General features: G+C 40.1%; 1 protein-coding gene across 1 annotated transcript; it reads right to left on the reverse strand.

Moving 5' to 3' along the window:
* Nucleotides 1–128: 128 nt before the first annotated feature.
* Nucleotides 129–9,064, reverse strand: tamm41 (TAM41 mitochondrial translocator assembly and maintenance homolog). Its single transcript, XM_083938509.1, has 8 exons — nucleotides 8,708–9,064; nucleotides 7,864–8,046; nucleotides 7,463–7,555; nucleotides 7,144–7,294; nucleotides 6,310–6,455; nucleotides 5,266–5,431; nucleotides 3,247–3,309; nucleotides 129–2,334 (listed from the first exon to the last, which is right to left on the reverse strand). The coding sequence occupies exons 1-8, from the start codon at nucleotides 8,843–8,845 to the stop codon at nucleotides 2,243–2,245; spliced, it is 1,032 nt and encodes a 343-aa protein (XP_083794635.1). The 5' UTR covers nucleotides 8,846–9,064; the 3' UTR covers nucleotides 129–2,242.
* Nucleotides 9,065–15,486: the final 6,422 nt, after the last annotated feature.

Consider the following 15,486-nt stretch of genomic DNA (forward strand, 5'->3'; position numbering starts at 1 on the left):
TTGAAGTTGTACTCCATAAGAATTGAGAGTACCTAGCGGCCTCTTTGGCAGTAAAATGTAACTGCAGGCAAGCCTGTTCTTTTAGAGTCATCCATCTTGTCTCTTTCATGTCACTTTTTTTTGCTCTTTTGTAAACTTTATTGAAACACATTCACCTCTCTACTTCCAGTCCGCCCCCTTCATGTTACCCTCTTAAATCCACACACACACACACACACACACACACGCACGCACGCACGCACGCACGCACGCACACACACACACACGCGCGCGCGCACACACACGCGCACACACGAACACACACACACACACACTCGTTCCTATTACACTTCTGCCCTTAATACAAGCTTGACTCAGAAGTTGAGGTTCCCGATTTCCGCAGCATAACTGTTGCTGACAGGGAATGTCGCCACAGACATGGATATTGTAATACTTGGCAAAAAGGAAAGTGGAAGCGCTTTCATTAGTGGGTCATATGATCAATAATAATTGTTTTACCTCACTGTTTGATAGATAATAACTTAAAAGACAATTAAATAGATGAAAATCTTACGGAGTACAACTTTAACACCCCATTTTTAGCTTGTACATGCTTATATAACATAGCTGTGTTGAATACTCGATTCTGATTGGTCAATTATGGCTTTTGCATTGTAGTGTTATCATAGACTCTGGATGACCATTTTTAAATCGATATTTTGTGTCTAATTATTGACTTATTGATTGAATAGCTTTGTGATAAGCAGGATAAAGTAGTGAGCAAGTCATTATTGCAAATTAAAAAGGAGGTGTCTAGAATCACCCTGAAGGGGTTTCATTCACAATAATAACTCACTTAATACATTTTAAAAATGCATTTAAACTGATAATATATTTACTGTATATGAGGTTGATGCTATGCACAGCCTTCTTCTCAGAGGCATGAGCTTCAAAGCTTCATAATCACATTAAAGATCTGAGTACTTCTTCCACCACTGAGAAAAAAGCACTTTTAGTGCAGGCAGAAGGACCCCAGTCACTGTGTATGCAGCATTTTATGTTGGAGTTGATTTTGGTAAAGCTATTTTTTTGCTAGCTTTAGACAAACATTGAAAACAGCCCAAATAAAATGAAGCAGTAGTGGCTGAACTTGTGACGTCTGGTGTTCAGATGTTCTAATGATTTCATTGTGTGGACACATTGTATTTTTTGTGGACTTAATGTAAAAAACAAACATGCTGTTATATTAAAAATTTTATTTAACGCAATTACTATAACTGAATTAGACTACAGCAAGTCTTGAACACCTCCAGTTATCAATATGACCTGATCAGAACAATAAAAGGGACATTTTTATCATGAAATAAATCCTCCATTGCTACATGTACATTGCACTTTTTATTATGTTATGTACCTTATCTGTGAACTTCTGATACTTACATTTTATCATTACTCTTTTATTTATTTTACTCTTTTATAGTTGTAAACTATTTAATGTGTTTTTCTATTATATTATTTTTTCAAGTATGTATTGTTATGTAATATCATGCAAACAAGGTGGGATGGGATTATAAAGCAAACAGTGGATTATAATGTTCATGACATTACATCGCTGTCCAGTTTTACACACAAAGAATAAAAGATAAATAAAAAAGTTGAATACAGCACTCTCTCAGCACAAAAACGAGAATAATCCACAGAAATATAATTCTCAATCTCTTAGCTGCCAATCATCTGAACGTTCACACAGAAAAAGCACAGATCTCACATTTGGAGATAATTCAAAAGATGACAGAAGACCCCAAAGTATTTTCTTCACTGTGCCTGTGGTATTGATTTATGGTGTACTCACACTGATTCAGTGTGCTGGCTCTCGAGATAGCCGATTCCGCAGCTCCTATCACTGTCGTCTTTATCTAGAAAAAGGTCTGAACTTTAGTACTATTAAATGTCAGCCATAATTCAGTCAGGCTCATGAAATTTCACCCATTTTTTTATGAACTGCATGATCATGGGCAGTTGTACAGACAGATCTAAACACAGACTAACACCTGCTCAGTGATCCTGAATTAATTTCCCCATTGCGGGACGAATAAAGGAATTCTTCTTCTTCTTCTTCTTCTTTATAGAGGCTATGCAGTGATATAACCAAGAGTTGGGTGAGTGATTCTTCCAGCCACAGTTTGTCAGGGTAAAACTCAAAGGATGGACGTTGATTGTCGGGCTGACAGTTTATAGAGAAAGACATGTTAAGCAGACAGGATCAGGACATCTGTGAAACCGACGGCTTCCTCCTCCAACCCTTCCACATCTTTATCAGTTTCTTGGAGCTGTACGACACCGTTTTCCACAAGCCTGGAAAGGATACAGAGTGCAGTGAACATTAACAACCACATTAGAAGAACACTATTTCTACATTTAAATGTTTTATTTAAAAGTCCTTGTTAAAGGCAGTTTGACATTTTGGGAAACAGTGTCTTTAGTCAAATAAAACAATTGATACCTCTCATATATGTACAGTAGATATTAAGCTACAGCCAGCAACCAGTTAGCTTAGCTCAGCACAAAGACTGGAAACAAGGGCAAAGAGCTAGCATGACTCGGTCCATAAGTAATACAATCCACCTTCCAGTACCAACCCCTAAACTAAAAACGAAATAACACCATAAATTGACAGATTTTTTCATGTATATGGTTTGTCAAGAGCCAATGTGCAAATCAGTGTGGGTGACTCCGACCGGCACCATCATGGCAGTGCCTGATGCTTCCTGTTCCCGGCTAATCAAAAAATGGGCAGAGAGGTGGAGCGTAAATGGAGCTGAGACGGGCCGAATGAAGCCTACAGTCTACGCTAGCCACAGACGGCACCCACCTGTCATTCAAAGAGCCACGCCCTTAATTATGCATAACTTTATGCCTTAATATAAAATAATGAGGCAAGTTATTTAGAAATCCACAGTTGTCACAAATGTGAAAATTAGCTACAGAGACCGAAACCTTTATTTTTATACCAGGCCGTAAACATGTCTGTTTCTGCTGTTAAGATGAGCATTTTAACATGAGTTAATCAGCTATCTTTAGAGTGCTGGTAGGCTGATTTTGTTACTTTTGGACAGAGTTAGGCTAGCTGTTTCCAGTCTTTATGCTATGCTAAGTGGCTGCAATCCTCCTTTGCAATGCCAAAAAAAAAACAAAAAAACAAAACCTGACTATGAATAATGTAGGATTTTACCCAAAATATCATGCAAAGAAGAAAAGAGTGCCTACCAGCTGTAGCAATCCCTTTGATACTCTGTGTTATACTGGAGGTTTTCACAATAGATGAAATACCTGAGGAAGAACAAAAACATGCTTCAACATGTAATTATACAACAGATAATATCTCATGATTATGAAATATGATTATATGGTCATATAATCACACAAACAAAAGAATCAAGCTACACACACAATCAAGCTATACTGTTCTTAAAAATGATACGGACCAATCTAACAAGGGCGTTACAAATAAATCAAAGGTGATGCCTATACAGGCAGCACTGGGACACATTTGCAAAAGTACATTCACTGGCCTAAAATCTAAAATTAAAAATGACCCTATGACCTACATCTGGTTTAATTTTGATGAAGTGATGAGTGATGGAGCGCTTTGGAACTGATGGGCCTCAGTTGCCAAGGGATGACAAGTTAATTCTATTTACTACTTGTTTAGTTTTTCCTATCCATCAACAAATTTAATTTGGGCATAGTGTGATCACAGCCACCGATTGTGCAAGTTCTCCCACTTATAATGATGACAGAGGTCTGTAATTTCCATCATAGGTACACTTCAACTGCGAGAGACAGAAGTGAAAAACAATCCTGGAAATCACATTGCAGGATTAATTTATTTGTAAATTATGGTGGAAAAAAAGTATTTGGTCACCTACAAACAAGCAAGATCTCTGGCTCTCACAGACCTGTAACTTCTTCTCTAAGAAGCTCATCTGTCCTCCACATTACCTGTAAGAATGGCACCTGTTTGAACTCGTTATCTGTATAAAAGACACCTGTCCACACCCTCAAATAGTCAGACCTCAAACGCCACCATGACCAAGACCAAAGAGCTATCGAAGGACACCGTGAACAAAATTGTAGACCTGAACAAGGCTGGGAAGAGTGAATCTACAATAGCAGCTTGGTATGAATAAATCAACTGTGGGAGCAATTATTAGAAAATGGAAAACATACAAGACCATTGATAATCTCCACGAAAGATCTCATCCCGGTGAGCAAAAATCCCAGAACTAGACGGGGGGACCTGGTGAATGATTGCAGAGAGCTGGGCCCAAAGTAACAAAGGTTACCATCAGTAACACACTACGCCGACAGGAAATCAAATCCTGCAGTGCCAAACGTGTCCCCCTGCTTTAGCCAGTACATGTCCAGGCCCGTCTGAAGTTTGCCAGAGAGATCCAGAAGAGGATTGGGAGAATGTCATGTGGTCAGTTGAGACCAAACCCAACTTGTCATGTTTGGAGGAATAAGAATGCGGAGTTGCATCCCAACAACACCATACCTACTGTGAAGCACAAGGGTGGAAACATTATGCTTTGGGGCTTTTTTTCTGCAAAGGGGACAGGACGACTGACCCGTGTTAATGAAAGAATGAATGGGGCCATGTGTCGTGTGATTTTGAGCCAAAACCTCCTTCCATCAGCGAGAGCGTTAAAGATGAAACATGGCTGGGTCTTCCAGCATGACACTGACGCTAAACGCACCGCCCAGGCAATGAAGGAGTTGTTTTTAAAGTCCTGGTCATTGTCATCTGACAGAGGTCAAACGTTTGACCTCTGTCATTGCCAACAAAGATTATATTACAAAGTATTGAGTTGAACTTTTGTTATTGACCAATTACTTTTTTTCCTCCATAGTTTACAAATAAATTCTTTAAAAATCCTGCAATGTGATTTCCAGGATTTTTTTTCACATTCTGTCTCTCGCGGTTGAAGTGTACCTATGATGAAGATTACAGACCTCTGTCATCATTATAAGTGGGAGAAGTTGCACAATCGGTGGCTGACCAAATTGCCCAACTGTATTAACTTTGTTAATATGTCAGTATAATGGAATCCTAACATTATTCATTAGTAGCATAATCCTACGTTATTTAATGTTCACCAAACAAATCGGTACAGCGAACGTGCACTGTATCTCAGATCACATTACGTCACTATAAATGAACCATCTCTCTCTCTGCCTGCTCTCCCTCTTTCTACATCCCTAAACTAGTTATTTAATCCGAACCTTGCTGTACGACAGCTCCACAGTCTGGGTCCTGGGCAACCTGCAGCAGGATCTCCTCCACGTCTCGGTTTTTCCCCGGGGGATCGACCAGCTTTGTGATCCTCTGCTGGAGAGTCCGAGGCAAAGCCATCAGCTGGATGAACTGGCCCTCTGGGCTTTTGTCAACCTGCAGGTGAAAAAATAAGAATAGATAAACACACGCAGTAGACTGAATACCATCAGCAGCACAAACTATAACACCCAGAGGTCTCATGTGAGCAGTCAAGACACAAATGTAGACCGATAAACAGAGTGCATTGTTATAAGGAACCTGTTTATATGCATCTCAAGATAATAAAACTGATGTTTAGGTGAAACAATTGGAGTGGATGAGACTGTGTTGACCAAAATAATTAGTTCACGCATGAACACACCACTAAAGTTGGAAACTTCTTGTCCCTGTACAAAGTCTGGAGCTGGTTCGGGCATGTGGGTCTTCTGCCGCACTGTCTAATGATGTGCAAAGGCACGAATGTGTTTCTCAAATGCAATGTTCACAGCTCCCCAAGGCACTATTCACTGCAAAATGTGTTACTCACACTTAAACACTCCTAACCATAATAAGGAGTGGTGGTAACATCTGCCAGGTCAGTCACACCCCATTTAAAGTTTACTATCGAGGCTGTGAGCACACTCTGTACTGTTCAGGTCAAAGCTATGTTCCTGTTAGTGTAAACATTTATTTTCCAGTTTCACTGAAAAGGCAGGACACATGGATAATATGTTGTCAAAGGCAGTACAGGAAAGAATTTCATGGCAGTTACGGCACTCTGCATGTTTTTGGAAATATATCTTTCATTTATGTAAGAGTTTTATGACATTATAAATTGTAACTACCCATGTTCCCATGGATATTTGATACATGTTTGGCCTGCAGGTAACATGAGTGACAAGATGAAAAACTGTGGATACAGCACACAATGTAATGCGTTGCTCATTGTCACATATCATGTGAAATAATAACGTGCGTGTATGTGTTTGGTGCATGCGTGTGTCATGTTTTACCTCCAGTTTCCCTTGTTGAGGTTTGTAGACCACTTGAGGGCAGTCCCGCAGGATGTTGCTGTACAGAATACGGAAGTGTTGAATGTTGTCTTTGACGATATTGGCCACCTTTGATTTATCTTCTCCGATTACCATTCTGAAATCCCCTGAAAAGGCACAGACAAATTTTTTTCCCTTAAATGTAATATATTTGCTGCAGTAACATGAGATAAGATAAGCCTTTATTGATCCCCGGTGGAGAAATGCAGGTGTTGCAGCAGCACAAGGATAGAAATGGTACCATAACAGCAACAAATTCTGAGATATTAAACCCCTTCTGGTTTTCAGTTACCGGTGTAAAATGTTTAGTAGTGATACAACACTTGTGAGTTTTAGTAGACTGTAGACACGTAGAGTTTTGGTATAAAGCCTGCCCCTCACTGCCTATTTAAGCCAGCATTCTCCTCCCCTTCTGCTATTCATGCTATTTTTTTTGCATGGGCACTGTTGCTGCATCCTGGGTTTAGTGCCGCCCAGGACCATTGTAATCGGTTTCTTAACCCAGCATGTTAACTTGTGCAGCCAGACTTTTCTCCAGTGCTGACACGGAGCTGTAGAGACCAGTCAACTAACTCAGAACTCTGCACCGTACTTGCATTGGTATTCAAAGTTTTTGAACCAAACAGGCCTAACTGTTATTACCAAGCAAAGCACAACCTGAGCTTTTATTCACTCTGCTGTCTTTGAATTGTAAAAAGTTTGTGTGTGTGGGAGAGAAAGAACCAAAGGGGAAAAAAATAAATGTTGTGGTACATGTTTCATCTTCTGGCTGTTGTAGTTGTGCAGGTTAGTCACCTGCATAAGAAAGACCAGCGATCTGCAGAAAGAGGTCCTCCTCAGTGAAGCTCTCTGGCAGCATGAGGAAGGAGGCTGTCACAGCACTCTTCAGGTTGGCCACCAGAGCAGCACGGAGCTTTCCATTCTCATTCTGCACCAGCATTTTCACCTGCATGTGAACACATAATTATTCTCTTTCTCAAAATTTGGAATAACATTTGATGGGTTTGGCAATAAATAGTTAAATAAATAAATACATAATAAAATAGTAATTTATACTTCTTTTATACAGCACAGCTTATCTGATTGATTCAGAACAGTTATTCATGATACTGACTGGTTTGTGCAGGCGTCCAGCAACATACATAGTCTTCCAGTGCATCAGGTCGTCTATGAGCGACTCTGTACTAATGACACCATATTTTATAGTCTGAGAAGAAAAGAAGAAGGTCATTAAAGCATGTCGGTAATAAAGTATAGCCAGACAAAAATAATAAAACAAGCTTAAATAATGTTTTAAGAGTGTTTAGTTTTAGATTATTGATGTTCACAAACTCTAAAATCAGACCAATAACAAGACTGAATTCCTGTCAGAAGCAAACACAGCAAGAAACACATGAGGAGATTTCAGTATTAAGTGAGAACTGAAGCTTAATCACACATAAGTAGTCATGGTGACTAAGAAGGTAGCTGTAGAAAAGGATGCTGCAATATAAAAACTAGGGACAAGTCATTTACCTTCCCATCCACAGGCACCAGTGTGTTGTAGTATACCGAAGCCCCGTGTTCATTTTGTACAGAGCTGATCGTCGTGGGCCCCAGCAGCTTGAGGATGGAGTAGTGTTTGCGATTCTGCAGCAGATTCATGGTGTGCCACGTCACCGGGTCATCCACCGCAAACACAAAGTCCAGCATGTTCTTCTGTATATAATGTATACAATTAAACACAATACCATCACATTTTCTTATCCAATGAATTAGGATATGGCTTCAAATTCTAACAATCCGTATGTTATTCATCTACTTTAATTTGTTTTTCATATTGTGATGTGATTACATTCAGTTCAGTTGTCCAAATGACTGAAACTGAGCAAACTGTAATACAAAACTCGAAAACAAAGAAGACTTTTATCTGATGTAGCCTACAATTATGCCAACAGTGGAACAGAGCTCATGGTACTGTAAACATTTTTAATATTTTTATGTCACATGTTTGGAAGTTTGGAAGATAGATATTTGGAAATATGTGAGGAATTATATTATATGAATTTAGTGATATTGATATCAAGCATCCCTATTAATACAGTGATAGGTCTGCTAATTTCCGATATCAATATGGTGATATTGACTTCAAACACACCTTCATGCCCTTATACTGAGCCTAGCTCCTAACGATATGCAATTTTCCTTGTTTGTATATGAGGCTGAAAAACTACAAACCCCTTTTTTGGACACTGCAAAATTAAAAAATTAATTGACGAGTTAAAAAAAAAAGACTGTACTGTGCGTACGATAACGCACAGTACAAGTTTAATGTTATGAGCAGTTTGTAAACTGGCAGGACAGGTGTCACTTCACTTACCTCCATTTGACCTTGGTTGGTGCCGTGTTGTTTGAAAACACCGGATCCATAGGCAAAAGCTAAACTAATGTCCTGTGGAAACTGTGATAAAATCCGTCTGTAAAGCACGCCGGTGTTGTGCAAAGCTGGAAGGGCCATTTTAAACTAGATACTGTATGATAGCTTTCCAGCAACAGCGCGCTATGGGCGGAATACCAAACTAAACAAAGGGTAAAACTACGTTTCGTCCGCGTAAAAATAAGAGATACATTTCAGACTGAGATGTCGGTGCCACTAGACACCGCTGCTGTCGCTTAGTAGCACGAAACCCGTTAGTTTTATCGTTCAAAACATAGTTTAAAAACGTCCATATGGGCTGTTTGGGTCAGCAGTGGGCTTGGCAGTCGACTAAAATGTACGTCACTGAATTTGCGTCGCGGGCTGGAGGCTCATGGGAAATGGAGTCAGAGATGGAAGGTAAGCAAACAGAGCCGTTAAACTGTCGTTAATCACCAAAAATAACGAATATTGTGCGAGTCACTTTGCACGTTACTTCCACTAAAGGGGCACAGACGTTAAATGTAAACAGGGCCACACACTGCAGCATTTTTATACCTTTTTAGTACATTTTAACAGCTCTGAATTTAGCCAGCAGAGGGTGGTTTTCGACCAAGTTTAGCCAGTGGCAATTAGGTAATGCTGATTTGTATTTTATGGTTCTCAGATTAAAAGGTACCTGCAAGAAACAACAGTGTCTCCTGCATTTTTTGGGAAAGTCTTACCCAAAGGGAAATGATTAAAAAAAAGAAAGAATTATATGTAGCCTATCATAAATCCGCACAGTTTTAATACCCATGTAAATAATCATGTTTATTTTCTGCCATTGTAACGTAATATGTTTGTTTTTCAGAAGTTTATGATAATTGTGATGTATTACATTTGATCCCTGAAGTTTTAAGCAGAGTAGGCTAACTGGAGGTTCAGGAGTAGAGAGGAGCGACCAGTTTAATAGTACAGGGCTGAGATTAGTTTAGTATGTGCTATTAAAGGTTTTGCGCTTGCCTTTAGGATAGAGAGTAAATTTTTCTTTGTTAAGCTGTTATGATCTGAGTTGGTAGTCTGGATATTATAGCTAGTAGGCACTAGTTGTGGGAGGGCACATAGTTAATTGGCTGTGGTTAAGATCAGTTTGTTTCTGGTTAAGTAGGTTCAGTTGCTTTGGTTGAGGTTACTGTATATTTTTGTTTGTCAGTTGTGCATTTGGCTAAGGTTAGAGCTTTAGTGATATCTTGTAAAAGGCTGGAGATAGTTTCTGAAATTCCCAAAGGGACAGTATTGGTGGTTTGGGGTGCACATGTTAGAATTTGAGCTTTTCCTGGTAGGATTAATGAACGTTCCTCCGTGAAAACCTGGTAATGTTGTGGCAACGTTGTTAGTGTTAGTTGTCCCAGGCAACTTTTTTGGGAGCACGTCCTTGGGATCTTGCAGGGTTGTCTGCTTGCAGGTTGCCTTTCAACCCCACTGGTTTCCAGTGTGTAAGTACCCGCCACAAGCCGCATGAAGAGACAGGGTTGCGATTAGCAAGTTTCTGGATAGGTAGTTAGCGGGAGGGCTTTAATTCAAAGTGCACTTCAGGTATCTATACTGTTCAGTTATGGCTACTGTTGCTTGTTGTGTTCAGTCTCCTTCAAGAACTGTTGAATAGTTGTACAAAAGAAAAAGTAGTTAAACCTTATGAAATTGATGTTGGAAACAGTCGGTTGCAGGAAGACATTAGGAGGTCATTGAGGACTGCTTTAATAAACAACTGTGTTTTGGCAATGACAGTGCAGAGTTCAATTGACTGTGTAGATTAGTCTGTAGTCTCTCCTACTGTAGCATTAACGTTTGAGCAGCAAAACGATCTATTGTTGCAAATGGAGAGTGATAAACTGGGCATTGAAAGGGAAAGACTGCAGTTGCAGCAGTACCAGTTGGACCTAATTAGGGCAGGAAAGCTTTCTGATAATGCTGATATTGGGGGTACAGTTGGTCCTGTAGCATCAGTTTCAAAATAATTCAAAAGGTTTGATTTGGTGGGTAATTTGCGCCTTTTACCGAAGTTTGGTGACAGAGATCCAGACAGTAAGATGTTGGCCTGAGGCTGACAGTGTAGTTATGTTGCAAACTGTATTTACAAGAAAAGCCCAAGAAGCGTATTCAGCTCTTCAGAAGTATGCTACTGTTAAAGAGGCATTTTTGAAAGCCTATGAGTTGGTACCAGAGGCCTATCGGCAACGTTTCAGGTCCTGGAGGAAGTCGGATAAGCAGTCGCATGTCAAGTTTGCAAGGAACTTAACCAAACACTTCACCTGGTGGTGTTCTGCTTTGGGGGTTTACCTTTAAAGACCTATTTGATCTGATGGTGCAATTACATTCCACCTGAGGTTGCCACTGATATTTACTCAAGCAACTAAACATCAAGCATAACAAAGCATCTGCTTATCATGCACAAAGCCATGGTGCTTTAGAACGGTTTCACCAAACTCTCAAGTCCCTGTTGCAATCCTATTGCACAAAGATGGATAGGGACTGGGAGGAAGGTGTACCATGGTTGCTTTTAGCTGCCAGAGAGGTGAATCAAGAGAGTGCTGGGTTTAGTCCCAATGATCTAGCCTTTGGTCACAAGGTACAGGGACCGATGGCTGTGCTTCAGGATGAGTGGATTAGGGATGAACCACCCCTGAATTTGATAGATTATGTAAATGGTTTCAGGTTGGTGCCCTGGGCTGTTGATGGTAGATGCATTTCACCTGAAGACAGCTCAGGAGGCAGACCTGCTCACTCTTATTTTATTTAAAACCAAATACCTGCTTAAAATCAAAAGACACCCAGTATATTCATGAAAGTGAAATTAATCTTGACTGTGAGAGTAAAAGCAAAAAAAAAAAACCCAGAGGCTATTATCAGTCTTCATCCCTATGGGCCCGATGCTCACATCTATTTGAATGAGTTAATATTAAATGTAGACTCATGACAGTCAGCGATACGTCTACAGCTCATTATGGGATTGTCAAGACTAGGACAAACATTCTAGATTTAGTCATTTCTGTGAGCTATCTTTTCAGCCTCATTAATATTGATAAGGTCTCTAAATGTTGAGTAACTCACTCTGTGAAAGTGATTTTATTCAGGCACAGTGAAGCACCACTAGGAATAAAAAGATATTCATACATGTATTCATTCTATAATGCATCATGTTCATGTTGAATTCATGCTTGACCGTAGAAGAGTGCATTAATCCATATATTATCCTGTCTGCTAGCTTCCAGCTATTTCTTCCTGTGTTTTATAATCAGTGTAGCTGTATTACCAGCTAGTGACTAACCGAGTCTGGCTGCTGTCTGGTGCTGAGCCAGGTTGTGTACACCGTTTTCTTAGGGCCTTTTCACTGAAAAAAGTTGCCTGATGCGGCAGAAAACAACGCTATGAGAGTGGTGAACCAAAACAGCTACTGTAAACAAGCTGACACTTGCTATGAAGCTCCCAAAAAATATACAGTATATTACTGTATATAAAAGTATGTTGCTAACCACTTTGAGGATCCTCCCATCACACCTCCGTGTTAGTGTGGGCCAGTTTGTAAATGAAAACTGAAGTGTCTGGAATGAAAAATGGGTTGCGTCTGTAACTTTTTGTTTGGAACAAGAAAAGCGAATTAACTGAAACAATGTCTGTGGTGATTGCACATTGATGTTCTAATTTAAAGTGATTTGGCCGATCTTACCATCCCGTGTCTGAAAGCGGCACATGATTTACTGTTAACCTCTCCTTGAGTTTGAGTGGATGCCTCAGGAACAGATAATTCTGATATTAGCAGCTTGGCAGAAACCCAGACTGCAGCTAACTGCCTCTGTAGAAACATAAATATCAGCCAGTCTCTTAGTTCACAGGAATTTCAGCAGGCATATTATGATAAAACTACAAGAAGAAGAATACTTATTATGGTGAATGGTGCAAATCCTCTGTGGTACATTAAAGCTCAGTAATACACCAGCTTGCATGTGCTTGTGTGACTACAAACACAGATACAAACATGCACACACACATGCACTAACTAGGGGAATCTTTTCAGCTTTTCCAAGCCTGTTGCCATGGCGATTGCCATTGCTGCCCATGCTTAGTGAACATCAAAAGAAATGCACCATTAACCACACAAATACACACACACACACACACACACACACACACACACACACACACACACACACACACACACACACACACACACACACACACCTGTAGATTCACAGCTGCTCCAGGCCCCCACAAGAAGAGACACAATATGCATATTACGTGTATGTGAGTTATAATAATATTATGAGACCTAAAATGCATATTTGGGGGAAAATGAGACACTGGTTGGTACCTTGAGTGACAATGTTACTATTAATAGTACACTTGAATGTTGAATGTCCTATCATTTTCTTATTTTCAGGCTCAGTTGATTTGTAAGGGAACAAATGCTTAAAGTATTATGTAGATTATGTATGAAAATGTCATGTAGGTAATCAGTGTATGTTTTAGGGAAAGAGTTAATGCAGTCATTAGGGCCGGTGTGTGTGTGTGTGTGTGTGTGTGTGTGTGTGTGTGTGTGTGTGTGTGTGTGTGTGTGTGTGTGTGTGTGTGTGTGTGTGTGTGTGTTTGTGTGTTTGTGTGTGTGTGTGTGTGTGTGTGTGTGTGTGTGTGTGTGTGTGTGTGTGTGTGTGTGTGTGTGTGTGTGTGTGTGTGTGTGTGTGTGTGTGTCCTTCCAGAAAGAGAATATTAAGAATTTGTTTCTCTTACACTAAAAGCAAAATGTAGATTTGACTGTGGCGCTCACCACTCTAAAAATTATTCTTAAAAGTTTATTGGTTTTGGATGCTCGTTTGGGTCACTTAGCTTCATTTGTAGCAGTTGTTTGATTGTTTGATTGAGCCATCTCTGTAGTATTCAGCATGTTTGCTTTCCAAAATTGAGATGAAATCAACCCGGCTCCTGTTGACTATTTACGAGAACTTTGAGACAGCTCAGTGCTATCACTGCTTGTCTCAAACTTTTGTATTCTGTTATAATAAACAGTACCGACCATTGTGGTGTCATAAAAAGGGTTGTAATCAAGGGTTGGAAACTATGATGATGCTGTAACTGCTGCCATCGGTTGCTGCTGCCATTACTGCTGTAGGTCTGTTCTCCCAGGGGGGAGTTATGATCGCCACTCCCAAATCCCTGCTTTTCTTTTCTTTGTGTATCATTGTGGTGACTGAGCGACAACACCAGAGCCGAAATACAAAATAAGAATTGTAGATATACTACAGTCATATAATATTCTACTCCAGGTTATTTGAGTGACTGCAGAGTTTATGATGCATGAAGGTATTTCTTCTACCTTTCCTTGCTCGTGGTATGAACTGCTCATACATATGCTGATTTATCATTCCTTTATTGCTGTGATTGTTGCTCTTGCCAAGCCAACTTTGTTCTCCTTGTTGTCATGGCATTTTTGGAATCTTGACTATTGTGTTGTCCCTAAAATACACAGTATAACTAGGCTTATCGCAAAAATATCAACAACAGTCTCTGCAGCGCTGCCACACACTGCAGAGTATGCAGTGTGTGTGTAGGCCTACATGTGCAGTTATCATTTGTGTTGCGCACACACCTGGTTAAATGGTGTTCTGGGGGATTTGCTGAAGAAATTGGAGTTGTGTGTGGGTCTTTTATTCTCATAGCTCCATCCATTCATCTATCCACACAGTGCTGTTAAAGTTCATTCAGAGAGCTATCTTTTATAATGGCTCAGCTGAATCTACATGATTCCCTAAAGTGGTAGTAGTTTCAAAAGCTTGGATAGACATTTAGTTTTCTTGTTTGCAACTAAGTCATAGCATCAAGACTGATTTCTAATGCAAGAGGCACTGCGAGTAGGGTGAACTCTGCCAACGTCTACCATTGTAAGACCTTGTGTTAAGACAGGACTAGACTGTAACTTTATAATAGCACAGTCCCATAATAACCTTGTTGTTACTGGGTTGAGCCCCCCGTGTTTTCAATTGACTTTCTGGTGCATCTAAGATTACTCCCTGCAAGGAAATTTCCATTACATCTGCCCCATTACATCTAGTCAATAAAAAGTTATTTATCAATTGAATAAAGCTTGGATTGAGTTCACATTTAATTGCATAATTCATCAAAAATATTGGAATTTGCTATTAAATGCATGCCCTACTGAGGTTGTAGCAATACAACACCATGTCCTGAGCACTTACTGTCGATGCCAGATGTGTACAGAGACCTATTTTTTTCATGGATTATCCAAATTGAGCCAGTGAGATTTGACCCTGGCCTACTCTCTCTCTCTCTCTCACACACACACACACACACACACACACACACACACACACACACACACACACACACACACACACACACACACACACACACACTTGGATATCTGCTGCAAATCCCAGCATTTTAATAGGCCCATGTACAACAGTAAACATCATGAAACGTGTAAAATAAACCATCTCCACCAATCATAGTGTTTTATATTCACAGAGAGAGTTGAATGTAGTGTGTGTGTGTGTGTGTGTGTGTGTGTGTGTGTGTGTGTGTGTGTGTGTGTGTGTGTGTGTGTGTGTGTGTGTGTGTGTGTGTGTGTGTGTGTGTGTGTGTGTGTGTGTGTGTGTGTGTGTGTGTGTGTGTGTGTGTGTGTGTGTGTGTGTGTGTGTGTGTGTGTGTGTGTGTGTGTGTGTGTCTGTGTGTCTGTGTGTCTGTGTGTG

This window comes from Echiichthys vipera (genome assembly GCF_963691815.1).
Source record: "Echiichthys vipera genome assembly, chromosome: X".
NCBI lineage: Eukaryota > Metazoa > Chordata > Actinopteri > Perciformes > Trachinidae > Echiichthys > Echiichthys vipera.